The 27,245-nt window shown below is 41.4% G+C and overlaps 1 protein-coding gene across 1 annotated transcript in view; it reads left to right on the top strand.

The window, feature by feature from the left end:
- OBSCN (obscurin, cytoskeletal calmodulin and titin-interacting RhoGEF) overlaps positions 1–27,245 on the top strand; it is a gene marked incomplete at its 5' end in the record, with an annotated part of 184,274 nt that overhangs the window by 100,506 nt on the left and 56,523 nt on the right. Inside the window, 24 exons of the mRNA XM_083822953.1 lie at positions 422–688; positions 1,541–1,807; positions 2,503–2,775; positions 6,313–6,579; positions 8,621–8,893; positions 10,142–10,414; positions 12,137–12,424; positions 13,871–14,143; positions 15,343–16,698; positions 17,296–17,574; positions 17,939–18,017; positions 18,395–18,513; positions 19,440–19,637; positions 20,366–20,395; positions 20,503–20,601; positions 21,062–21,280; positions 22,089–22,155; positions 23,031–23,050; positions 23,355–23,483; positions 24,330–24,469; positions 25,197–25,397; positions 25,737–25,819; positions 26,558–26,731; positions 27,086–27,245. Of these exons, the coding sequence (XP_083679079.1) occupies positions 422–688; positions 1,541–1,807; positions 2,503–2,775; positions 6,313–6,579; positions 8,621–8,893; positions 10,142–10,414; positions 12,137–12,424; positions 13,871–14,143; positions 15,343–16,698; positions 17,296–17,574; positions 17,939–18,017; positions 18,395–18,513; positions 19,440–19,637; positions 20,366–20,395; positions 20,503–20,601; positions 21,062–21,280; positions 22,089–22,155; positions 23,031–23,050; positions 23,355–23,483; positions 24,330–24,469; positions 25,197–25,397; positions 25,737–25,819; positions 26,558–26,731; positions 27,086–27,245 (5,534 nt within the window). The remainder of the gene's footprint in view (positions 1–421; positions 689–1,540; positions 1,808–2,502; positions 2,776–6,312; positions 6,580–8,620; positions 8,894–10,141; positions 10,415–12,136; positions 12,425–13,870; positions 14,144–15,342; positions 16,699–17,295; positions 17,575–17,938; positions 18,018–18,394; positions 18,514–19,439; positions 19,638–20,365; positions 20,396–20,502; positions 20,602–21,061; positions 21,281–22,088; positions 22,156–23,030; positions 23,051–23,354; positions 23,484–24,329; positions 24,470–25,196; positions 25,398–25,736; positions 25,820–26,557; positions 26,732–27,085) is intronic.

Raw genomic sequence — 27,245 nt, 5'->3', positions numbered from 1 at the left:
AGTACAAGCTGCATTAAAAGAAATTTGGATTTCTTTTGATTAGGAAGGTAAGGAAAAAAAAAAACAAGCAGCCTTTCACAATGAAGGGGTGCTCATTTTCTGGACTTCAAAAATGAGTATTGAAGTTAGGTGGGAATTCTTTGAAAAAAAAAAGAAAGTTTAGGATATGGGGAAAGAAATGCAGCTCCTGTAGAACTGATTTTTTTTCCTACTGGTTAACTGCTCTCCCTCCTCCTCCACCTCCTCTGTCTGGTTTAGAACTAGACAACCCCCTTCAGGTAAACACAGCCAGAATTGTGCATGAACTTCATGAATGGCATTACCATTCCAGTTCTTACCGTACTTTAAAAAACAAAACATTTCTCTATTTTCTATTTTTGTTTTGCCTGTTTGTTCCCTTTCCACCATTCTCCCTTTCAAGCCCTACCTGTGCTTTTCAAACACTGGCTGAAAAACGAGGAGGTGGAGGAAGGGCGCACAGCCGTGCTGCACTGTGAGTTGACGAAGCCCAGCGCACCCGTGGAGTGGAGGAAAGGAAATACCGTGCTGCACTCGAGCGACAAGTACGAGATCCGGCAAGAGGGGACACGTGTTGAGCTCTTCATCTACGATGCTGAGGCTCAGGATGCTGGGGATTACACGTGCGACTCAGGGGATCAACAGACCACTGCGTCACTGCAAGTCAAAGGTAGGAGAAGCCTTGCCTGATGTCAGAGAAGTTACAGCTGTGGCTGCCCTCCGTAGGTTTCAAATGGAAGTTTAGTCACTGAATTGCTCTGTATCTATGAATTTCAACTATAGGAAGGGGTTTGATCCTCAGTCTGCTCTTTAAAGAAGAATATAGTGTCTTCTAAACCCAATCCTCAGTTGCAGTTTTGATCTCACTGTGGAAGTTGAGAGCAAAACTGCAGCTGCTGTGAATGGAGAGTACATACAGGAGAAAAAAACTTGCTTGCTGACAGTCCTGGCAATAAGAGACAGGAATATTTCACTTATACCTAAACCAGGCCCATTTTAAATGAAGCCAGTATGGCTATTTGTGCCTGAGCAGCCCAAGATCTGTGGCTCTTTGTCTTTTTCTAGTGGCTATGCTACAGGATTTTATAGTTCTATTCATTTTATACTGAATGCTGTGTATTTTAACTCAGACAACAAGATCTTGCTTCTAGATCCTGAGCTTAGCCCCCATAACCAGCATTTTGCTCAGTGCGTGGTTTCAGTGATTCAACGTTCAAATTGGTGTCGCTGGCAATTTTGTACCTCTAATTGTTTACATTGAAAATTGTGGTTATGCGCACATGAAGCCCCTTATACAGCCCATGACCTCTGCCAATCCTTTACGGGGCAGCAGTGTTCAACTTCACACCAGCAGCCCCATGAGTGTCTGCTGTGGCACAACTCAAACGCCCTGCTCTGGGCTTGGCATTCCCAACTGGCAAATTGCGGTTCAGAAACACGGGGAATGCCAAGCTGGAGAAAGAAACATGCAAGTCACTCACCCCTGACCACCGTTACTATTGTGGATGCTTCTCCACTGTAGTACTACCCGTGCTGTTTAATGAAGAACTGAAAAATGTGGAGTCCGAAGAAGGGGGAACAGCTGTCTTGCACTGTGAGATCTCCAAGCCAGACGCCCCAGTTGAGTGGAGAAAAGGAGGGGTCATCATTCAGCCCAGTGACAAGTATGAGATGAAGCTGAAAGGCAGCATTGCCGAGCTGATCATCCATGGCGTGGAGCCTGAGGACTGCGGGGATTATACCTGCAGCACTGGATACGAGATCACCACAGGTTCTGTATACGTGCAAGGTAAGATGAAACTTGGGAATGCTCTTATTTTGCTGCCTGAACTTCTTACAAAAATCTTTGGCAGTAACTGCCCAAACTTGTCACAGATGCAAACGGTTGAAACTCCATTCATTTCTTCCCTGATTTCAGTGAAGATATAAACATTTACATTCAGGCTGGGGTTGGATTAATGTGTATAAAATAAAGTAATTCGAGGTAGTGACTGTACTGTGCACCAGAGGAGGCGGTGGTACTGCTTAAAAACATTTCCTTGGAGGAACTGTTATAAAAAATAGTGAAATTCTCATTATTATTCATTATGGCTTCTATCATTGTTGATACTTGTATAACTTTTTTACTGTACTAAAAATAAATATCCTTTTTAACTCTTAAGCTACCTGTCTGCCTTGCACTGCATACAAATGTCAGTGCGGATGGCTACAACACACAGGACAGCCAGGAACTAGTAATGGAATGGTGTCCTTTCAGTGAAACAGTTTTTGCAGACACACACTGCCTTGCAAGTGGGTGATGGATAGAAGGCATTTCTCAATCCCTTAAAGAAAATTTAAGCTCTTTTTTTTCCCAGAACAGCATTGCAAGTTCAATTCTCCTGGACAACTTGCACTACTGCCTAGGTTAGTTCTACAGGAAGGAACTTGTGTATGTTTATGCTTGTGTTTTCCTTTGGCACCTTCTCTTGCTCTGTTATACAGAAGAAGAAGCAGTCATAGTTTCTGGTTTAAAGAACACAGACGTCTTTGTGGGTGAGTCGGCCACGTTCACCTGCGAGCTTTCACACCCGGGCGTGAAGAACGTACAGTGGTGGCTCGACGGATCTCCCCTTCACAACAACTTTGTGACTGAAATCTCTGAGCAGGATGGGATAATCCACACTTTAACCCTAAATGATGTGGCGTGCCACGACTCAGGCACTGTCACCTTCAGAGCTGGGTCTCTTATATCTTCTGCTAAATTATTAGTCAAAGGTATTTAGTTGTTAGATAGACAAAGATGGCCACCTCTGGAACTGCTCAGTGCACTAGCGCTTCTGCCTTCCTGGCTACCCTTACTAAATCTCTCCACAATTCTTCTGTGGCATGATAATCCTGCAGCTCTCCACTTCTGCAAGTCACCCACGCTCACTCCAGAAGTCTTGTAGGTACAAGCACGTCAACTTTTTTCAACTTTTTGAATGGTTCATGCGAAGAAGGGCTACTGCTTTCACTGGACTTCTCAATGGAACTGAACATACATAGGAGAAGAAAGTGCTTTCACCACTGTGGTAGTGCCTGATTTTTTATCCCTCTTCAACATGTTTTTATAATACCACAGAAAATTGTGTGGTTGAAAATTCACAGAATTGATCACTGTGCTGCTCCATAGCCTTGTTACTGGTACTGAGCTCAGCATATTCCTGAGACAAGACCTTGTGCATATATGCTGATGGCTTCAGAGCTCACTCTGGAAACCAAATGGTAGATGACGTTGCAGTAACCCAGTAAAAAAGTAGGCCTCATTTGTTGATTGCCAGAATACTAATGGTCATCATTGTACTACCAAAACCTTGTCTGTTGAATGAATATTTTTCTCATTTGGTAAGGGTAGCCACAAACTGCAAATAACACTGAGATCCAGACCTCATGGTAAAGCAAGCTGCTTCCCATCCAGCCCATTTATAGCCATTGGGAAAAGCTGTTATTTATCAGACAAAAGTAACAGTTATTCCTTGCTTGGAAAAGGGATTTTTATATATAAATATATATGATATATTGATATGAAGGGTTAAGCATTGTATATTAAAATCTACCCCCAAGCTATTCACCATAACACAATCGATCCACAATATGAAATTGAGTCAGGGATTGATGTCTCCTTCTCTATCTAATGTGTCCCTTGTACATTCAGAAAATGTAACTCTATGCAGAGATAAAATACCAAATCATTTTTACTAATATCAGAATCATGCAACATCGAGGCAACGTGTAAAACCCACAAACCCCATGTCTGTGTGTATGACTTTTAAGTTTCATATTTCCCGAGACAGAATTTGGTTCCAAGCTCTCTAGGCAAAGAATTCTACTGGGCATAAAGCATAAACTAAAAATAAATGCACCATGAGGTATTCTGCTCAGCCAGATAAAGGGCTCCTGAGAAGTTTCCTGAAATTTCACAGAATCACAGAATCGTTGATATTGGGACCTCTGGAGATCATCTTATCCAACCCCACAACTCATGCTACTACACATGTGTGTGGATATTTTGTGCTTCCATTAAGGCAAGATGTGAACATGAATCACGGTAGTATATGACTATCATTGGATTAGGATGAGAGAAGTATTTAAAAAAACGCCCCAATTACACTGTGCTCAGGAACACTTGATTTAGCAGGAAAGTAAAAACTAGTAAAATTCTAACTGTGCTTGTACTAAAAGCCACTTTCCTGAACTTTATTTTGGCCAGAGATTTAGAAATAGATCTTTCTTCAAATTAGGCATATTTCAGTCTATCTTTCTATCCATGGTTTGTTCTTCATCAAGGAACAAGTTGTCTTTCAGTTCCATATGCCCCATTCTCGTGATGTAAAGCATGCTTATAACTGGAGATATTTTATAATAAGTGAGATCTTAGGACAGGTTCTTCAGCCTTCACAGTATCACTGCCCTAGAACTGCATTCATTCAATGGCCCAGCATGACGACATCTTCATATAGGGGAAGGTAGAAAATGGGACAAGTTCGAAAGAGCTGCAGCCTTCTGACCCCCTTGGGCAGAGTGAGAATTACAGACCCCAGTGCAACTCTTTGGCTCCCAAGGCCCAAGGAGCTTCCTGCTGCTCTGCAAGGGCAAATAGGGCCACCAAGATCTTATCCCAGCAGTGCGACAGTGTGATGGGGCAGTGGAACCAGGACACCTTCCTTCTCCAAGACCACAGGTGACATTTGCTGCGAGGAGCACGTCTGCATCTTATGAACTGGGGTGGTAGTGTACTCCCCTGGTTGCAAAGATACCTTCTTGCTTCTTCAGTCCTGGTGTAGCAAAAAAACTCCAGGATCTGCCATTGATCTTCCTCTCCATAAACACACAGACAAGACACACAGAGTGGTAGAGGGAGACTTAGAGAGCAGGAGCAAGACTTGCAACAAGTTTCTAAGAGACATAAGTAAAACTATCTCAGCTTCCCAAGGTCTGCCAGTAACATCCCAAGTCCTCCACCCAATGCACCAATTTCAAGAGGAACATTCCAGGCAGAGATCCAGTGTAGTTTTTTCTAGCCAGTTTGTGAACAGAACTATTTGAAATTTAAGGGTATTTATTAGCTTTCTCTGACTGCCATCTTTTTATGTCCCATTGTAGTATCAGTAGCCCTACCAAGACTTTAAGGAGCTGATGTGGTTCTGCTGAGAAGGATACTGCAGAGACACTTCACTTTTCAGACTCCATTGAGATTTTTCTTTTCAGCGTATATATTGCAGTTGTATGCAGGTGGTCCAATTTGACATCTCAGGAGACACTCCTGGGCTGCTTTGGAAGCTCACAGTATTTTGAGGTTAGATGTATTTACTGTCCTGAAGCTGCCTTTCAAGAAGCAGAAATAGTCTTTTAAAAGAAAGACACCGATTGTTTAAAACAACCTCATGGATCTCACCATCTTCAGAGGAGCTGCCTATCCAGCTGCTCCCAGCATTCTGGGGGCTCTCAATTTGAGACTGCAGTGGTTGGCAGGTGAGAGTTCAACAGGTTCACGCAGCTGAGTTTCTAGATCACCTACTGTAAAGGAAATAGCGTATTATTTTTACCCAAATTATGTCTCTTCTACAGAGGAACACACAGCTAATCAAAATACAGAGTACCTCTCTCCTGTGAAGTGCCCTTTTTAATTACAACTGACCTGGAACTTTGCTCCCCATACTTCCAAAGACATCTGACACATAGCCATCACCAGCACAGGACAGGAATGAATATCTGCATTTGAGCATTGCATTTCTTTTCAATGAGTGGTTGCTGTCTGCTCATACAGAAGGAGCCTCTTGTAGCTCGTGGCATTTTTTCGTGGCTGTGAGGTTGCACATCACAAGGAAGCACCCTCAGCATCCCATCCACTGCACTCCTGTCTCACACCTGCACTCCTGGCACGTTCTGGGAAGCAGAAGTGGTTCGCGCTCCCTGCTTCCTAGTCTAGATGGTGTCAACCGTGCTGGGAGGAAAACTAAGCCTGGAGAAACTCCCAGCAGATGCTCTGTACAGAGGTTCATATTCAGAGCTATTAAAGTGCTGGCCTTAATTGTCGGTGGCCCATGCTCCAACATGATAATTGTATTATAATGTGCCAGTTTTGCTTCGGTCCTGCTTGATGCTGATACAAACACAGACTAAACTGCTAATGCCCAGTGTGCCCGGCCAGCTTCCTGCTTGCACTTTCACTCTGCTTGCTTCCCATGGGCTCTGTGCTTGACAAAAGTCTCTAAGTTGCTGTTTCCAAGAGGATGCACTAATGCATGTCCTTCCTGACGTGTTGGTTGACAGATCCAACCATTGAAGTGGTCAGTCCCATGCAGGACATAACTGTTGATGAAGATGGCACAGCAGAGTTCATATGCCAATACTCTAGGCCAGTGCACGCCATATGGAAGAAAAATGATCAGGAAATACATGCAGATGGGCAGCGAGTGATTATCGATCATGACTGGAATGTAAGCATGCTAATAATTAAACCTACGGTACCAGAAGACAGTGGCATCTATTCTTGTGAAGCTGAAGGCACTAAAGTGATGGCTGCACTTGAAGTTCAAGGTGAGGTCTTCCAGCCAAAGAGGAAGACTATCATGGCTTCCCAATAAGAGCTGGAAAAATCATGGCAGCATCTCGCAATAAGTGACACGTTAGAACCCACTCTTTGGTGTTCACTCCAGTGCTGATAATGATGCTAAAAGTAGTTGGGAGTTAATGGGAATTGAATATGAAGCTGCAGCATTTCGTTGGAGCTTAGTTCTAATTACTGCTCACTCATTACACCACTTATGCATCACACCTATTCTACAAGGAACCGGATTTGGCTGCAACATCAGCGCAATGGGATGTGTCCTGCTGAGTTATTGTGGACTCCCAGACATAATGTTGGCCCAAAGCAATAATAAGAATACTTTTTGCCATTACAGAGTGATTTTTACACTCAGTATGCTCTAAAAATAGTAGCTAATAGAAGGTGTGAAATTTCTTTTTATGGCTAAGCTAAGCTATCATGTTGTTTTACCTGCTTCAAATACCAATTGGTTGGGAAATACCTTCTCATTTGTAATCAGCATTTGTAAGGGAAATTTGTCCTGAGAATCAGCAAACAACAAGGCTAATAATAGGTTTATGATTTTCTGTTGATGTCTCTTTTTTTTTTTTTTCTGCTGTTTGCATATGGGATTCTTATTTTCAGTCACCGGGTGAATTAGTTCAATCAGCAAGGACAGGGGTTCTGATTTGATTTCTGAATTGTCAAGTTTTGTTAGGCAAAATTATGCCTTTTGCCTAATCAGAGCCGTGAGTATAGAACAGCAGCGTATTATTAACTGTAGTATTTGCTACATTGATAAGCACTTTCCATTTTAGGGATTTAAAAATATATTAATGAATTTAATCTAAAAACATCCCAGAGGAGGTTGAGGTAGGACCTACAATTATCTGCTTCTCATTGTTAGAGAAAGTAGTGCTCCAAAAATACACACAGGAACAGCTTGGCTCTATCCTTACAAAATTATACTTTCTCCACGGATTTACCAAACCCTCATTGTCCTCCGTAAGTATGAATACCATAAAATATAGACCTGTTTTAGTTACTCGTGCATTTTTTTTAATTAAGTAATTTGGCATTATTTTTTACTTTGTTTAGAACAATTCTATGTAATAACTATAGAGATCCTAACAAGGAATGTCTCAGGTCATTGGTTTATATTATGGATCATAATTGATATGACTATATATATGACCATTGTATGGTATCTGTGTAAACTGTATATGCCTAACTGTGGGTTCCCACTGCTGTGCATATAATTCGTCCATTTAGTTGGTCTAACAGAAATTATATTTTCAAGCACCATCCCATGCTTAATTTTGCATCAGGCTGGCTGCTTTTGTGCAAATACCAACCAATGCATGCAGCGACTGTGCAGGCAAATGGAGTGTGTAGGTATGGGCATGTTTCTGAGCACACATATAACCACACATGCATGAGAAAATAAAGCTAATATATTATTACAGAGCCTTTATAATAATTCACAGATTTGCTATTCAAAATATTGTTAATTTAGATTTTAATTCTCTGCGTGTTTCCTGGAAGCAGACTTGCAAAACGTGTTGTTAACTCTGATGACAGTCACTATAGCTTTGCCAGCTGTAATATCCTCTCATGCTTGCTTTGCATGACAGACAGAAAGGTTGCATTGTGAGCTGCCAGTTGGTTCACATCTTCCCAGCTCTGGTGATAATCTTACTGCCTGGGAGATCTGGGGGAACGGTGCCTGTTGTGGGACAAAAGGACACCGACTTATTTTCTTTATTTGCCAAAACAGAAGTTGGGCTTCTGGAGGAAGTTTAAATAAAATGCTAGAGGTCCCAGGGGTTCATCATTATTTTTAAACCATCTCACCGGTTAAAATGTTTTTAAATATAGTATTGTGTTACAGCCTGGTTGGAAATAACAGCTAAGCCTTCAAGCGCACTTTATCACATCCCCGCGCTTTCCATCAGCTTTTCAGGAGTGGGAGTCATCCGGTGCTCCGAGGCTTGTTGATGCTCAGCTGTGCATAGCAGCCCACTAATGCCCTTGGGTTTCCTTCCTTGCTAGCCAAGAACAGCATTGTCCAGGGCCTGGAGAATGTGGAAGCAGTGGAAGGAGGAGAAGCCCTGTTTGAATGCTACCTTTCCAAGCCCGAGTGCTGCGATTACAACTGGCTGATTGACGACGAGCCTGCCAAAACTACAGAAAACACTGAGATGGTTTACTTTGAAAATGGGCGCAGGCATCTGCTGCTGCTGAAGAACCTGACTCTCCAGGACAGCTGCAGGGTGACTTTCACGTGCAGCGACGCCGTGACCTCAGCCTTCCTGACGGTGAAAGGTAACCAAAACAAGTGTTGCATGGGGAGGCTTAAACTTCTGGTTGGACAGGGCAAATGAACCAGGAACGTATTATGAAGGGCAGAGAGGAAAAGGCATAAGCTGCTTTCTTTTCATGTGACTTTTCTTCCCACACAATAAATGGATGATATTTTTAAAATGTCCTTTTTTTTTTCCTTGTTCTGTATGCCATGACATGGATATAAGCAGCATCAGCTGGCAGTTAACAGCAAATGACTGTCTTACAATTGTCATCTTTCTGCTGAGTTGAATTGTGTTTGTATTTGAATCAGAGCTTCAGAGATGAGTTATATCAGCAACAATATTATCTCTGTATCCTAGTATTTTATGCTATTACACTGAGACCCCAGGGGATCAGAATCCCTTTCAGAGAATCACAGAATCATCTAGGTTGGAAGAGACCTCCAAGATCATCTAGTCCAACCTCTGACCTAACACTAACAAGTCCTCCACAGCATGGTTTCTTCTTGCCACGTGTCCTGTCAGTGGTAAGATGCTCTGGGAGGGTACAAAATGTCATGTAAGGTGCCAGGTGTAGTCTTATCAGGCTGTAGTTGCTCAATCCATTCATTCCAGCTAGTTGTGAGGAACCACCTGATTTCTTTACAATTCTTAACAAAGCCAATTGTCTCTGCACTGCTGGCTTATGCATTTTCCACTTGCATCGAGGCATCGGGAGCATGAATCAGCTTGGGTAACTGTAAACAAATCTGTGAATTCAGTAAATCCACTTGTCCTAGATTCCTGCTGTACTTTGTAGGGAATTGAGGTATGTTCACAGTGTAATTCAAACCTTCCGTGTGGTGAGTCATGCCTTGCAAATACCAATGTCATAGAGATACAGAATCCTATGGGCAAGGAATGCACTTCTCCACATTTTGGTGTCAGTGTTCACAAATCGCTCAGTAAGGAGAACAGATAAAAGCAGACATTTCGGATTTGTGAATTCAGATACTGAAATGCCCTGCAAGTTCCCTTAAGTAACTCCATTGTATTTTTCTGCTACTTGGAAAAGAAAGACATTGCTTAGTTGATTTTTGCTCCTGAAAGTTTTGGAAAGTTTCAGCCCCCAGTGACATCATCTGTTCTAGTGATACACATAACCTCCCTTTTAATGATCTCCTTGGTCTCTGGGGCCTGACTGTCCAGAGATTCAACACAAATATTCACACCATCTCTTACCTGGTTTTGTTGCTATAACTAAGGGTCTAACTATTTTCATCCATAGGATGGCGCCTGAAGATCTTGCAGCCTCTCACTGATGTGGAAGTCTCTCCAGGAGAGAAAGCTACATTTAGCTGTGTTCTAAGTGAAGCTGTGCCAATTAATGAAGTTACCTGGTATATTAATGACATGGAGATCCAATCAGATGAGGACTGGGAGGTACAAGCAGATGGAAACAAATACAAACTTATTCTGAGAAAAGCTCAACCGCATCATTCAGGAGAGGTGACCTTTGCTTCCAGGGAAATAATTGCATCAGCCAAGTTATCTGTTATAGGTAAGTTCATATGTTGTGTCTGATGTTCTAGCCCTGTGGCACTTGAAATCTCAGACTTTGGCATTGAGCTACAACCTCAAATTTTCTAATCTTTGTACTGATTTTTTTCTCTTTGCCTTCCATGTCCCGAGGTAGTGTTCTTTGTCTGAGAAGATGCTTCAGGGCAACTTGTTCCTTGACCAGAAACAATTCAGCCCATCAGCATAAAATTAGATCAGGCTAGTGATGATAGAGATGTTCACCAGCTTTCTTTAACTGCAGTCCTCTGTAAAGTGTAACACAATTGCATGGAAATGAATTTACTCAGAGTTCAACACCACATTCAGCAAACCCGTGGGCACAGGAAGGAGCTGCACTGGAGTGCATGTGGAAAAACTTATCAAGGGCTGCAGAGAACCCTATGAAGTCTGCTTATCTACTCAAGTGCAAGGCAACCAGTATTCCAGATTACTGTGTTGCATATTACGATCTTTATGTGGCTGAAATCCATAAGATTCGCACCTCATACTTCAGAGATATGAGAATGAGAAGCTCTTGGAGTACTTTGCAAGTGGAGAAGACAGTAGTTGCCAAAATCGCTTGCGGAGTTTGTTAAACAAATGGTTCGACAATATCCCTTCCAGCACCCAGAGGCCTGGCTCCTTCCCACAGGGGGTTAGGTCAGTCATCCAGCAATGGTCATGCCAGCACAGCCCCAGGGGTGGTTATGAGATAACTGCAATGTGTTTTAGCTGTACGCTGTACTTGAGACGTTCAAGAGCCACTGACTGACCATTCCTTCTTTAAATTATTTCAGGTAGCCTGTTCTGTCCCTCTCATGAGTGCTGAGACTTGAGAGATGCCTGATATCTTCCATTGAAAACAGTTTCATGTTATTTTGGGCATTTACACTTTAAGAATTGTAAAATGGTATCCTCGTGAACTCCTGATGGCAGGTTTTGTAGATGAATTTTGGCTGAAAATATAGAAAATAGTTCTCTATTATGTGGGAAGAAAAGACTGTGGTGTTCAAAATGAAAGAACTGGCTGCTTTATCTTTAATTTATTGGTTTAGTACATGGTGGCAGGTTGTTTACTTGGTAAATGCCATGAACTTGAAAACTGTAATTATTTCCAACTTCTAAGCCAAAGAGTAAATTAGATAAGGAACATTTTCCATTGTACTGAGTATGATTGTCAGTAGCCAGCCTGGTAGGACACCACGGTATTCCCATTATGTATTTTTTTGTTAATGCCTGATGTTACAACACAAACAGCAATTACACAGAAATTAAGTGATTTGCTCTTGAAGTTATTTGAGTTACTCTGTAGTCCAATGATAACCTGATGGTTCAAGGCCGGACCTGAAGCGAATAAAATCGAGGCCCAAATGTACTTGAAACTTTCAGCCAAATTCCTTAATAACACACATAGTATAGGGTCATCTTTGTTTTGAACTGAGTGGGACAAAGCAGCAGGAAAAGTATCACAATAATATGTGACATTAAGTGTCTGAGAGGGCACCTGGAAAATAAGTTTGTTGTTAGCATTGTAGATCAGTGCAGGAGAAGCCAGTGCACAGGTATGTCTGAGTCATGGGCATGTACCCCTCAGCTTTACAATGAGACAAATAGTGAATTTGTCATGCTTCCTTTTGATTGCTTGTAGAAAGCTCTCGGATTGTTTTAATATAAAGCAATATTGTTCATATCATGCATCACCGGACCTCTGTTGTGCCTCCAGCCCACCCTGATCCCCCCGAAGAACCACAGGTTTTAAGTAAGAACAGTCACTCTGTAACTCTGTCTTGGTACAAGCCGCTGAGCGACGGTGGTTGCGACATCCTAGGCTACAAAGTGGAGAGGAAAATCCCAGGTATTGGCTGGCAGTCATGCAGCAAGGGCATTATTCCAAACACGGAGTTTATCGTGGATGATCTCACCCCAGGTGAACCCTACAGATTCCGCGTCTCGGCTCTAAACAAAGTCGGGGCCAGCGAGCCGGTGCACTTCCCTCAAATGGTGCAGCTAGGTGAGAAAGGAGAGATGCCCCCACGGAGGACTGCAAGCTGTTGTAGGCCTGTTTCGCATGGCATGTCTGCTTCTCCCGTTCCAGGTATCTCCTGGAAGAGTCCACTCTGCAACACCTTTCAGTGCTTTGCTGCCAACACAATATAGGAGAAAGAGCTTGAAAAAAAATAAAATAATAAATTGTTCTGGGCTGCCACAAAGCAAAACCTGCTGTGCTGTTAGTACTCGACCTTTATGTTCTCCAACCTGCATCAAGCTGTCTTGCGGCCTGCACTGCATCCATGTGTTTTCCGGTCGCCACGAGTTTCTTTTCTGGTGGAGTTCAGATGGAATGCATCAGAAGGGGCATGCTGGAATGTGTTTGGGGCAACCAAGACCCTGGTACTGATGCCCTGGTGGGCAATGTTGTCTTCTTCACCCATCTTCCCCTCTCTTTACATTATTTGCATATCTTTTGTAATAACCCCCACAAAGGAGTGCTGGAGAACAGAGTTTCTTTGCTGTCTGTTGGTGTATCTTTGGAAGTGGGATGCAGAGCCACTGCCTCAATCTTTCTTTTCTTGCAACTCCTTCTGTGATAACTGAGTGCCCAGCAAATTCCTCGAAGTGAGAATAATGGTAATAAAAAAAAATCCTCTTTTGCTCTTAAGCTCAGATACTCAATGATGGTTTTGCAACGTCTTTCAGTGCGTCAGCTGGACCCTGGTAACTCTGCATACGCTCCCTTTGTCTACAACAAATCCAAGGTATTTTGGGCAATGGTTCCCTCGCCCTGCTGAAATGAGCTGAGGGGTGTATCACACTCAGATGTGTGCTGCTCGCAGGAACTTAGCCGTGTGCTGAGTCAACATCTGCACGTTTAAAGCATTTGTCTTCATTTTGAGCCTCAGTGACGTACAAACAGCAATTCATTTGCAAGCCAAAGTAAAGAAGACAGATTTTTTCTGAGATATTCTTTATGCTTTTTGTGATTTTTTTAAACTCTTCCTAAACTAGCATAATTTTATTTTTTTTCCCTTTCAACACTTGGATGAATGCATCTTTTAATAATCTATTTTCTTTTTTATTCTTCATATTGTTTCTTCATTTTTTCACTTCTAAACATTAAGATCTTCTAGGATCTGTAGGACTGCTTGAATACTGGTTGTGATGGGTAAATGAAGATCAGCAAATAAACGCAGGAATGGAAAAAATGCAGTGACTTTTGCATGTATATATTTAAGTGGAGCTAGTTTAACCCCTTGTAGAGCTTGTACAGTTTTGAAAGTGCAAACTTTGGATGCTGCCAGTGATTTTTTTCTTTTTCTTTTGCTTGTCTACAGCAATTAAAGAGTCTGTAAATGAAGGATGGGATGCTTGGACATTTCAAAGAGCGATCTGGAGTGCCTTAAAGTCAGACTGTGGTATGTTCTCTGTGTTAATTCACCTTTTTTTTTCATAATTACAGAACCTACAGTTACGGTCACCCATCCTTTGGTGGGAGGATCAGTCTCAGAAGGGGACATGGCTCGCCTGGAGTGCAAATTATCAAGTGAAATCAAAGAGAGTGTGACATGGCTGAAAGGAAAAGAACAAATACACGCTGGAGGGAGATATGAAATCATCTCTGATGGAAAAAAGCAAATACTCATTATTCATGCATTTAAACCTGAAGATCAGGACACATATACTTGCATGGTTTCTCCAGAAGTCAAATCTGTTGCCAGCTTGTGTCTTGAAGGTATGGTGTGTGCATTCGGGTGATGTTAAATCAGTTCTGTTTATGGACAGCTAGGGGCATCTCCATGTGTTGGATTGGAATTTGTTTTCCTTTACAAGCTATGTCTAAGATCCACAAATAATTGTTATTTTCCTTTTTGGTACAGCTCAGTAAATTCCTGAATTTCTAATAGCTTTGATCTGCTCACATAAGATGTTTAAGGTGGGATACAGTTGCCTCTACCTGGGTTTCTGGTGCTTTTTGAGATGCCTTAGGGTATCCTGCCTGGCCTTCAGCTACCACTTCAAAAAGCAAGAGCTCTTTCATAGGTTCTGCATGATATCTGCCAGCCCCTGTCCTGGCCATCCCAAATGGCACTAGGTTATAGTGCTAAGGAAGCTGAACTGCACCCTTAAGGTGTGGATTCAATTGCCCACACACAGGTATCTAGTCCAATTGAGGTGCTTTAGGATACTGTCCCCGGCCTCTGTCTCCTTCTTCGGAAGGACCCAGATTGCTCATATGTCTTGTGCTATATCTGTAAGCCACACAAGGATGTCCCTAACAGCCTGGAGCATCTCCAGTGTCATTGGGCACCATGCTGTGGCAGGTCAGTGTGTCCCAGAGAGTGAGTCACAACTTTCACACTTGGACACATGTAACTCAAGGTATCCACAGGCAGGTGCCTCCATGTGAGGGGAGTCTCAGCTCTCATTACAGCCACTGGAGAGCTATTTCAGACAGTTGGTGGAGCCCTGTCTAGCTTTAAAATGGCATGAACATGAATAAATAGCTTTCCAGGCTCCACTAACAGTCTTAGGTAGATATTAATTAAACTACAACATTTAAAAAGCTCAAAAATTTATTCAAAAATATATATTCAAAAAGCTCATAAATTTATTTGTTCATATGTGTGAGGAAAAAAAAAAGTTATTGTCTGGCCATGTCTTATGCTCGTGCATAGAATCACGGGATAGCTGAGGTTGAAAAGGACATCTGGCATGTTGTCCAACCCACCTGCCCAACGCAAGGTCACCCTGAACAAGTTGACCAGGACCGTGTGCATTTGTATTAAATTTGTATTTTGTTCTCAACAAAATGCTTAGTTAAGTGCCACTGGCCCTCTTCTGTCCAGACTTTAGAATAATGTTTCCACGTGCTTTTCAGAGCTTACTCATAGACTTTGTCTTTTAACATCTTATCAATTTAATTCTCCTCAGTGCCTACAGTGACAATGCTAAAAGAGATCGCCATGGAAGTGCCCCCTGCAAGCCAACAGGAAGAGCTGGTGGATGGCCACGACCAGCCCAGGCTGCCCCCCGAGGCTGCACAGGAGGGAGACCTCCACCTCCTGTGGGAAGCTCTGGCCAAGAAACGCCGGATGAGCCGGGAGCCCACCTTGGATTCCATCAGCGAGGTACCTGAAGAGGATGAGAGGCTCCAGAAGCTGAAGAAGGAGGAAGCAGAGATGTCTCACTATTACTCAGAGGAGTACTCCACATGTGATGAGCTGGCCAGGACAGGAGAAGCAGATTTGTCCTTCACAAGCTCAGATGATGAGTCCAGAGCTGGGACTCCTTCTCTAGTGAACTACCTCAAGAAAGCTGGAAAGAAAAGTGTTAGTGTTACTACCAAGGTTCAGTCTGTCTCCACAGGCAAATTATGGAAACAGTGGGAGAAATCCAGTGTGGAGACTGTTGTGGCTGCCCCAGCTGCTAAGCCAGCTGAACCAGAAATAACAGATTTAGATGATCCTTCCATGAACAAGGCTGCTGTGAAGATCCAGGCTGCTTTCAAAGGCTACAAAGTCAGGAAAGAGATCAAGCAACAAGAATGTCCAGTGTTTACTGAGACCTTCCGAGACTTCTGTGGAGAGCCTGGAAGCACTCTCCACCTTGAGTGCATGGCCCACAGCAAAACTGACATGAAAGTCCGTTGGCTGAAAGATGGGGAAGAACTTTCGGATGGTCGCTACTATCACATAGATAATTACAGTGATGGGACCTGCTCTTTGATCATCACTGGCCTGGATAGGAAAGATGCAGGTAAATACACCTGTGAGGTATCCAATAAATTTGGGAAGGTTTCACATAGTGCCAAGGTGGTGATTGGCACTCAGGAACCTCAAGTGCTTCGTAAGGAGAAGCAAATTAAACAAAGCACTGATAGTGAGACAGAGAGCTCCTCTGGCAGCGAGCTGGATGATGCTTTCCGTAAAGCAGGAAGGAGACTTCATAGGCTTTTCAGGGCCAAGATCTCAACGGAGATATCTGATGTGGAGGAAGAGCTCTTTGTCAGCGCAGATGAAGGGGACATAGATGTGGTTGACCATCAGACATATCGTGAGGATGACCAATACATTTACATCAAGTTTGAAATCTTGTCCGAGGCAAAAACTGCTGCCACTCGTTTCAGAGAGATGTTCGGTGCTCTGGGAATACCTGTGGAGATTGACATTTTAGAACAGGGCCCTAAGAAAATTGAATTGCGTATTGGTAAAGCAACACCACCCACCCATGGGAAGTTTGCACCACCAGTAATGAGACCACCACCACCTTTGCTGACTTCTGATACAGGTAGGTAAAGCACATGTTTTTTTTATTATTTGAAAAAAGGCAGCTAGAGCACGTCAGAATGTTCTCATTAAGTAACTTCTAAAATTTCTGGTTTTCATTTTGTGCAGATATTTTCCTGGAAACTTTGCACTTTTGGAAAAAAAAATTAAGTTTTTGTTCTTTCTTGTATGTGGGAGAGGAGGGCAGATCAGTGATGAAGGCAGAGACTGCAAAGTATTCACTTATTTACAAAGCTGCTTTTTATAGTAGAAATGTCCCCTGCTGTGATCAGATGGCCATAAATGCTATATGATTATTGTCCTTACATCAATGAAACAGTTTTCAGAACAGTCCTGAGGAAGAAAAGATGTTTTGAAAAGGGGAGGAACAAATACAATGTTCCAGTTTGCACTGGTGGTATTGCAATTCTTATGGTGGAATATCTTCATAGTGTTTATCAGGGACTTTCTTCTTGACTGTTGTCTTGGAGGAAAGAAACTACTCTGCAATTTAAAACCCTAAACCAGAAGTCTTCAGGCACTGGGCAGCAGTGCTCCTAAAATACATCTTTTAACACAACCATTTTTTCTTCCTTCTCCCAAACTACCCTGGCTTTAGCTCCCATGTTCATGACTGAGCTCCAGAACCAAGAGGTACAAGATGGATATCCTGTCAGTTTCGACTGTATTGTTGTTGGCAAACCCCTCCCCACGGTTCGCTGGTTCAAGGATGGGAAAGCTATTGAAGAAAATGATCATTACATGATCAACGAGGACCAGGAGGGGTGCCATCAGCTGATCATCACAGCTGTGGTCCCCACTGACATGGGCGTTTACCGTTGCCTTGCTGAAAACAACATGGGAGTTGCTTCAACCAAGGCTGAGCTTCGAGTGGACTGTAAGTCTCAAAACCACTGTAGAAAAAACAGAGGGAAGGGGTCATGTTCAGAGGTGGATATATATTTTTTCAAGAAAAACACTGTTTGCATATTAAAAATATGTACACGTTGCCCACAAAATGTTTCACTCTCAAATCTCTTTGGTTCAGTTGGGTTTTGCCAACACCAAGGTGAGGCTCTGAGCAAAGCTTTTCCGATAAACTGAGGTGTTTTACATAACGCAGGGGCAAGTGGGAGCCTGCTGCAGTAGCAGCAGTGAAATCAAACTGCCAGTCACTCACATTAATAGGGAAACTATGATTATAGTAGAATAAAATTTTCAAAGCTCAGAGTATATAAAACATTTCCTTTTCTGTTTAACAGTGACCAGCACTGACTATGAGACAGCAGCAGATGCAACAGAGACATCTTCTTACTACAGTGCCAAAGAATATATTTCAAGGTAAAATATTGAACTCTAACTCTTTCTGACTTTTGGAATGATAAGATCGCCATGTATACTTACATGAAGTCTGTTTTTGCTATATCTGGTATGGCCAGTTTAATGTCATAAAGGAACACTGACCAGCTGAATATTCAGATGCAGTAACTACAACAGCTGGATGTTTATCATGTGGAAACTTACTCTGGCTGCCTTGAGGCTAGCCCAGATATTTCTTCACAATATCTTTCCATTACTTTTAATGCCATATGCTGCTGAATCTGTTGTCATAATGACAAAATACACAGATTAAATTAATCTAAAATAGGCGTTTCTGATTCCAATCTCTTTTTTCTGGCTTGCTGACTTTCTTCTTTCTAATTCTAATCGCTTCTTAGTCGAGAACAGGAGGAATCTACCACTGAAGAGGAGCAATTGCCCCAGATCCTCGATGAACTTCATGATATTCATGTGGCACCTGGAGCACCACTGGCTAAATTCCACCTGAAGGTGAAAGGTGAGGGGAGCCCACAACACTGTCCTTTGTTCCAGGTTTGTTGTCAGGGTGAAGTGCTGGCCAAGGCATTCTGATGTGCTCTTCTGCAGTTGTGCCCCCAGTCTGTGCATCTTGCACCATGTTTACACAAAACAGCTAGAAGAATGTCTATGTGTGCTGATGAGTCAATGCTGATGCATTGACTTTTGCAGCAGACTCAGGCAAATAAAGTGTCTCATTCTCTTCCTATATCTACAGGGATAATTACAAGCATATGCTTCTGAAAAAAAAGTCTTACTGGCTCTGAGCACATTAGTTATAGAGGAGCAATAAGAAATTAAAAAAAAAAAAAAAGGCTGAGAGTGTCTTTTATTAACTTTAATAAATGAAACAATTCTAGATTTGCCTTACTCTGTGAGGGAGTCACGGCCACAAGTTAAAAAATGCAGAAACATCCTTCTGATGTTGCCTGTCTATTGTAGGGAGAGGTAGAGATTCTACTGTTTTTTTGTTTGTTTGTTTGTTTGTTTTCTGATTGTTGCCTGTAAAAATGATGAGAACTCTTTTTGCTTCAGTTTTTGGAGCCAATACTGAAACTGTGATATAAGCCAGGGTGATTTAGATCCACATTTTACTTCACTGGGGACTTTCCACTTTGTGTACTTTGCAAGTCAGACGTGAGCATTACCTTTCCAACCCGGAAGGCATTTGGATATGCAACAAATATGGGGAGTGCCAGAAACTGAAGAGACACAAAAGAACTTTCATAAATAAATAGAATTTCATGAATTTGCTCTCGGTTCTAGTTGGGTAAACTTTCAAAACAGCATCCCAGGGCACAGTTGAGGATTCTTTTTCTGTCCAGAAGGATCTGCCTTGTTGGAGATGTTCCCAAATCAATGTTGCTAATGCATTCTGTTGTCTGTGTCTGTAACTGCTCCTCACAGGGTACCCAGAGCCCCGCCTCTATTGGTTCAAGAATGGACAGCCATTAAAGGCCTCGGATCGTATCCTGAAGATCGATAAAAGGGAATTGCATTCACTGGAAATTCTCAATGTCACTAAGTCAGATGCTGGCCAATACTCAATATTTCTCATCAACTCTGCTGGTTCTGCATATTCATCAGCCAGGCTGGTAGTCAAAGGTAATACTGGCCTATTTTTGGCACCTGATTTTCTCTGTTCCAGTGAACTGATTTTCTCTGTTCCGGTGAAATTCTCCCATTTGAATAGTTATTTTTCTTGAGAAAGCCTACCAAGGGAGGTCATGGGAGATGGAGAAGGCTGTAGTTAAAACACGACATGCTTGAATCTTAGTTCACCTGTAAATTTACTGTGAGTCCCAAAGATGAGACATATCACTTCTCTAGAATCTGACTGTTTCATAAACATACAGTTTACTCCTGCCTACATTAACTTTAATGGTTAATTTTACAAAAACTGAGGGCCTCTTATAAGTAATATATGAGGCTGTTGTAATAAGGCACTGTCATAAAACTAAAATTTTGAGAGTTGTGGAAGCTGGTGTTTCCAGAGACGACCATGTATATTTGTATTTATTAATATAATTGTTCTGAAATTAGTAATTAGGTCATCTTGGTAGGCAGGCATTGTAAGTTATGTAAATTATATTTATGAGTATAAGTTATAGTAGTACTTGAAAACCTAAACAGGATACATTCCTATGCTATAGGACTATTCTTGTCATTATTAATAAATGTACTTCAGAATAATGTTTTAACAGAACTAAGATTTCTGTGTAATATGTCCTGCAGTGAGTAATCCCCTGGAATCCCCTTTCTGTTTTTTTTCATCAATTCATGGACAAAACGTATTTGTATTTTTTATTTGTTTTCTTCTCCTTGTGTTACAGATCCTGATGAGAAAGAAGAGCCAGAAACAGGTGAGAGAAGCCACAGCAGGTGGTGACAGAACCTGCAGGAATTTTTCAATAGTCTAAACTCACACACTGAAGTTGTCACCATGTTTCATCAATAATGTCATTTTCAGATTCCCACGAGCAGCTGATACCACCAAGGTTCCTAGAAAGATTTACTAATAAAAAGGTGAAGAAAGGTGCAAGCATCACATTATCTGTAAAAGTTGAAGGTAAGTGAATAGTTACCTAGTCTCCTTCCATAACACTTAAATTGCATAACTTCATAATACATTTTGGACACTCTGACCCAAGTCATCGCAGCCTCATCTCCTGTATTTAATCTGAAGTTTGGGACTTTACTCCCAACTCTAAGAGATTTTGTCCACTTTGCAGGAAAGCGTGTCACTCATCTTCACCTCCATTTTTCTGTATGTAAAAATAAGGATAATAATACTTACTAGTCCTATGAAGATGTGTTGATTAACAGCCTGGGCTTTAAAAAAAGTTTTGATGTCTTTATGAGTGTGCCATAGAAATCTTTATGTTCCTTTACTATGTATTATGACTTATTTTTGGAGAAAAATCAGGAAGCAAAAATCAAAAGCAGCATTTGTTCATAGCATGGCTTGTGATTGTGTGGAAATAACACCATTAGAAAAAATTAAGTTCACTTCATTGGTTTTCCTTTAGGACATCCACCACCAACTATTACTTGGCTGAAAGAAGAGTCTCAGGAAGACATCCTGTGGATCAAACCAGATACTCCTGGATATAAACTCGCCAGTTCAAATATGCATCACAGTCTAATCCTGTTGGATGTTAAAAAGAAGTACAGTGGAGCTTATACATGCATTGCTACCAACAAAGCCGGCCAGTCCATCTGCACTGCCACCCTAGAAGTTGCAGATGGTAAATCTTTCTTAAAATAATGAGATTGTCTATATTACTTTTCATACAGTCCCTAAGAGTATGACTGATAAGGAAATTAATCAAGACCAAAATAAATATGCTTTCACAAGATTAGCTATGACTTTTCTTGCTTTGCAGATGACGATGCTCTTAACTTTTATAATGATGTTTTAGATTTCTGATTTCCCAAGCTTCAGTTAAAAGCAACATCTTTTCTGTATAAACAGAAGACAAATATGAGAAAGAACCACATTAACCATAAAATAAAATAAAATATAAAATAAAATAATTAAAAAAAAAAAGTAATGTAAATTAACTGGAAAAAGTCACCATAAAAATATTTTAAGATGAATGTTTCAGTCTGCTAAGGTATTTTGCATTGCAGAGTTGCCTTTAGGAATCCAAGAAATACACAGTTATTTGATTCCTCTATTGGTAACTTTCCATAAATTCTTCTTTCATGTTCCCTGCAGTAAGAGGATGGGGAAGTAAATATAGGTTGAGAGTACGGGCAGCACTCGGAAGGACTTGGAAGTATTTTTCTTTTATCCTTCCTTTCATCCCACTTTTTTACTGTACTAAGAGCTAAAGCAGAATAGCTTGAGCACTGTAGAGAAATGGGACAATCCTACATCTTTGTGAACAGGGAGAGGAACAAGGTGTTTGCATCACGTAAGTGGGAGTATGTATCTCAGCTCAGGAGCTGCTAACAAAGCAGATTCACCATGCCAGTATTCCCAGTAATCCATGTCTAGAAAAAGACCATCCTATGTCTTCTGTCCTCTGATGATAAACCCTAATCTTGCAGTGAAAGAGGCTGAAGTTCTGACCCAAGAGCGCGTGATGGTATCAGAAGCCATAATGACCACGCTGGGGTAAGTGGCTGGCCACCCAGGCTGAAGTGGAGCAATGCCGATATCATCCTGCACAGGTTCCCAAGTCAGTTATAGGCAGTGTTGTACTTTGGACATGTTGTATACATGTCTCAGCACCAGATTTCACTGTGGAATTACTGGCTGTGTGTGACAGAGTGGTCACTGGTCTGGTAGCTATCAGGTAGCTGGAAATGATTTTGGTAAAACAGTGAGAAGTGAGTGGCTCAGTACCTACAAAAAAAGAGGCTGTTTCCATTGAGGATCCTGAACATAGATCTTGAATACCAACATCTGTAGTACTGACCATTGTCCCTCTATAACTGCAGATCCCACTTGACATAATGCCTCCAACTGTAATAGTTTTATTTCAGTGCCAGCTGAGAATAAAGTCCATGTAACACCTGGGAGACAGAGGTTACTCTGCAACCCATTTCCCAAGCACCCAGGTCTTCTCAAGCTACAAATTTAAAACAAGTCAGGAATAAGAATTCTCAGGTGGGATGTGGCTTAAAAGTTAAGACAGCCATGTGTTTGTGCCTGTATGAGCCAGGTGCTCCAGATCTTGATGTAGCCAAAAGGAATTCAGGCAGTACAGACTGTAGGATATGGAGTGATGGAACTGAGCCAGTGCTGGTGTCTGCTTTTGGTGTGAGCCCTCTGACACTAAGCTACTTCGGTGACCCACCAGTTGTGTTAGGTAGCAGTGGAGGCATCCTGGATGAACAGCATTGCTCAATGCCAAGCAGAGTCCTAATCGAGCTGTTCTCAGCCTTCATGCACAAGCTGTGAGAAGGAGGGGTTGTTTCTCATTTAGATCTTCTTCCTATACATTTCATTTTAACTTCTAACTATGCTTTACTCTTTTTTTTTTTCAGAGCTGTTCATCCCTCTGAAGGTAAGAGAAGCTATTTTCTTTCTCCTTTTCCTGCCCTTTACACCTACAGCTGAGATTGTCTTTGTTTTTCATGATCACCACCTACTTTTGTCCTTCTTTTCTCTTGTAACTGTCCAAAATGGAACTTTTTGGGACTGGTCTCTGTTCAGGGTTAAATTTTTTGAAGAAAATGTGAGCAAACAATTTTAAAAGCAGCGGAAGTGAAGAAACATAGACCTTCCTTCCACAGAAGCTTTTGTTACTTAAAAATTACTTTCCAATGCCGTATTGAATGCTTAGTAGACTTTTTTGTTGTTGTTTCCAGGAGATCTTGAAGCTGGTAGGGAAGGCGTACCCAAAACCCCTATTTCATTAGCTGATGTTGGAACAGAAGAGTTCTTCCAGAAACTCACCTCTCATATCTCAGAAATGGTGTCTGCAAAAATAAGTCAGGGTAAGCAACCTGGCAAGCGCAATTTAATTAGTTTAGAAAAATATGAAGTCTTTGTTATCATTTGGTCTTTAAATATCAGTGAGATTTGTGAAGCAGGTTCTGAGACAGCCTGCATAAGCATATGAACATTAGTAAATGTTTAGTACTAAGAATTTTAGTAAGAGCCCATCCAAACTGACATGTCTTAGTCTACAAATTTGAAGAATAAATAAACTACTACAATACACTGAAATGGCTTGTGTCCATCTCAGGCACACAATGTTTATTTAAATAACTAGGATTAAATGTAAGCTTTGGAGTGTAGGGCAGATTGTAAAAATGGAAGAAGTTTGTTTTGAACATCTTAGGTGCTTTGATTTACTCAGATACGCATCGCTCCTGAGTAAGAGAGGAATCCTGCTTTGAAGACTTCCCACATCTTAAAGTTTTAGCTCAAAATGGGGTTTTAAAAATCAAGTCAAGGCTGAAAACTTTGTGCATAGCTGTGCAGTAAATCAATGACTTGCTGAATTATGTGAAAAATATCTGGTTTTGTGTACTGATTATCTTGCCATCTATTTATTTCCATGTAGTAAATTTTTATCTTGAAGCAAAGATAGAGACATACCTCTCCTACAGATATTCTTGCAATGCAGTAACAATGCATGTAGTAGGCACATAGCCTCATGCATTAAAATGTCTCCATTGTTTACTCAATCCTATATACCAGTAGGATATCACACTAAATACTGCAAGTGATCTTCTCTGGCAATATTTGTTTTTATGACATTGAAAGTTATTACAGATTTGGTCCACGTTCAAATAGGAGATCTTAATTTCCTACTTTTGGGTTGCTCTGCTTTTTAGCTACACTTCGAGTGCCAGGTGCAGAAAGTGATGAGGAGTCAAAAACTCCCTCTGCATCTCCTCGGCATGGACGATCCAGACCTTCATCCATTGCTCAGGAGTCCTCATCTGAATCTGAAGATGGGGATTCCAGAGGAGAGGTATGATACCTTTATGGAGAAGTTTCATGCAAGGAGAAAACCTTACTTAGAATGATCAGTCTCCTGTATTTTGAGGATCTCCAACCCCTTTGGGGATGTACCTCTCTTCAGTAGGTACATTTAGTAGTAAAATATATTGGACCTGTGATACAGAGAACAAAGAATCAAATTCTCATGGCTCACTGTGGGACCTTGAACAAATTGTTCAAGTCAACATGGTCAAAACTTAACCATTTATTTATTTAATACTGTTGTTTTCACCACTCAGCTTCAGAAAGTCAGAGCTTGATTTTCTGTGGCCTTGGTTACAGTTGGTCAGAATAATTTTGTTGAGAAGCCTTTTGCATGGTAAAAATAGAATTTAAAGTAAATTAGGATGGTTTTGAATGTTCATTTCAAAAAGTTTCTGAAAAGAAGAAAAAATAAATTAAAAAAAATTAAACCTTTGGCAATGTTGGCCAATTCTGACATTTTCAGGACCATTCTTTTTCCTTGGGAGCAAAATTCATTGTTTCATCATGTAAATCCCAAATAGCTTGGACAGTTTTGAAAATATGGCTTAAACCTCCTTGAAACTATGTCCCACTTTCAAAAAGCAAACAGTGATTCTCTTTGCTATGAAGGGGCTGGGAAATAAAACATTAAACATAGATAAGAACTTATGTTCTGCTGGTGTTACTGTATTCACTTTTCAGAGCTCGAAATAACTGTCATTTCATCCATGCAGATCTTTGATGTCTACATGGTCACAGCTGACTATGTGCCTGCTGCACCTGACAGGGAGACCATCACTTTGAAGGAAGGCCAATATGTGGAAGTCCTTGATTCAGCTCATCCTCTGAAGTGGCTGGTCAGGACTAAACCCACAAAATCCAGCCCCTCTCGACAGGGTTGGGTATCTCCAGCTTATCTGGACAAGAAATTAAAGGTGACTGATCATACTGTGTTTATTTTTATGTAAAATTACGTGGGTTTGTTGCCATCTATATACATTGTTTTTGCATGAAGTAATAAGTGAGGAAGTCATTGAAGAGGTCTGCAAAATGATTGGGCTTTTTGCATGTTATGATTAGGCATTATTTCTTTGTGTGTGCAGGTGTGCCTAGGTTTGAAAGACCTAATCATCTTCCAGCAAGAAAGAAATTTCACACTGCTGCTTTAGAAATTATTGAAAGTGACTGTGAACACACGAGGGATATTTCTCAGTGTGTGCTGATAAAAGGACTGTTAACTTAAGAGAATATATTTCTTTATTCTTCTATTTTAGTTGTCACCAGAGTGGGGATCAACAGAAGTTCCCGAGTTTCCTGGAGAATTTGTTTCTGAGGACGAATATAAAAGGAAGCTAAGGTAAGGTCTTACCATTTGTTTTTTGCAACTTTGAGTCTTGCTGGTTTTTGAACTAACATGAATATTGGCATTGAGGTACCTTCTGCCAGAGTTGCCTTTTTTGTTCCTCTGAGGTCTGGCACCTACCCTTTCTAAGACATACAATGTTTGAAGTTTGATTGGTTTTTGCCATTTTCAGCCAAGGAGAAATCCAGGCAATCTAAATCACATTGGGTGACTTGAAAGGAGGATAGGAGGATTTTAGTGATGGAATGCTGGTGGTTATTTCACAAAACAAACAAAACACCTTAAAATTTGGTACTTCCGTCCTTTAGGGTGCATATATGTGAGGATGATGTCTAAAAACAGTGAAAGCTCCCTCAGAAGACCAGCTACAACCTTGTGTTACTCTCCTGTAGAGCAGCACTCTACTGAATGTGCAGTCACAGAGATATTTGCTTTCTTGGTAACATAATGTGACAATGAAATTGCTGCTGTCTACTTTACATAAATCCTTTTATCACTCATGTTCTGTTTCATCTGCCCTAACAGTTGATATCTGTAAGGTAGAGGTAGTTGTCACACCATGAGTGAGGTTGTCCAAGTTCCCTTTATGGTCAGAGAGGATCTAGTCAACACACTCCAGGGAGTCTATTACTCTGATCAAGTATCTCTTCATTAGAGCCTAAAAGTCTTCTAACATGTTGAGCATAATTGTGATGATTGCTCTTTCTTTTTGCCTGTTTGTCTTCCCTTCAGTGTTCTTATTCAAGAACTATTGATCTCAGAAGAGGACTACATTCAGGATCTACAGTTCCTCCAGACTCATCACCTTAAGTACACTGAGGTCTGTCCCAATGTCCCAGGAGCTGTTGCCAGTCAGAAATCCACCATCTTCAGAAATATTGATGACATTGCTGGCTTCCATTCCAGGTAGGCATTCTCATGAGCCGTCATTTGAGACCAAAGAGTGGCTCACATGATGTCAGAGATAGAGTAGCTATGGTTACTGTGAAGGATGTGGAGCATAGGCAGTGCCAAGGTGCAAGGAAACTAATAAACCTTTTGGGATGAGAGATGATGGCATAGCTTAAGTCAGAGCACAGGGCTGGGACTCCAAGATACCCCTCAATGCTTCAAGACTCCATGCGTCCAGCTTACTTTTAAGATAACTTAATTGTGTTAATCTGAGATTGTGCCTGATCTAAAGGTCTGGCTGCTGGGGCTGAGTTCTAGCCTCAATCCATCACCTTCTCCTCAGGTGTCTTTTTTTGTTTGCTTCCACAGTGTCTTCCTCCGAGGCCTACAGAAATGTGACACTGATGATGACGTGGCCATGTGCTTTATTAAACATGAGGCAGAATTTGATAAGTACATCCAGTACTTGGTGGGGCGGGTACAGGCTGAGTCGATTGTTGTAAGCAAAGCTGTCCAGGATTTCTACAAG

This window comes from Anser anser, assembly GCF_964211835.1.
Source record: "Anser anser genome assembly, chromosome: 2".
Taxonomy (NCBI): domain Eukaryota; kingdom Metazoa; phylum Chordata; class Aves; order Anseriformes; family Anatidae; genus Anser; species Anser anser.
The sequence above is the reverse complement of the archived record's forward strand: the minus strand, read 5'-3'. Positions and strand labels throughout refer to the sequence as shown.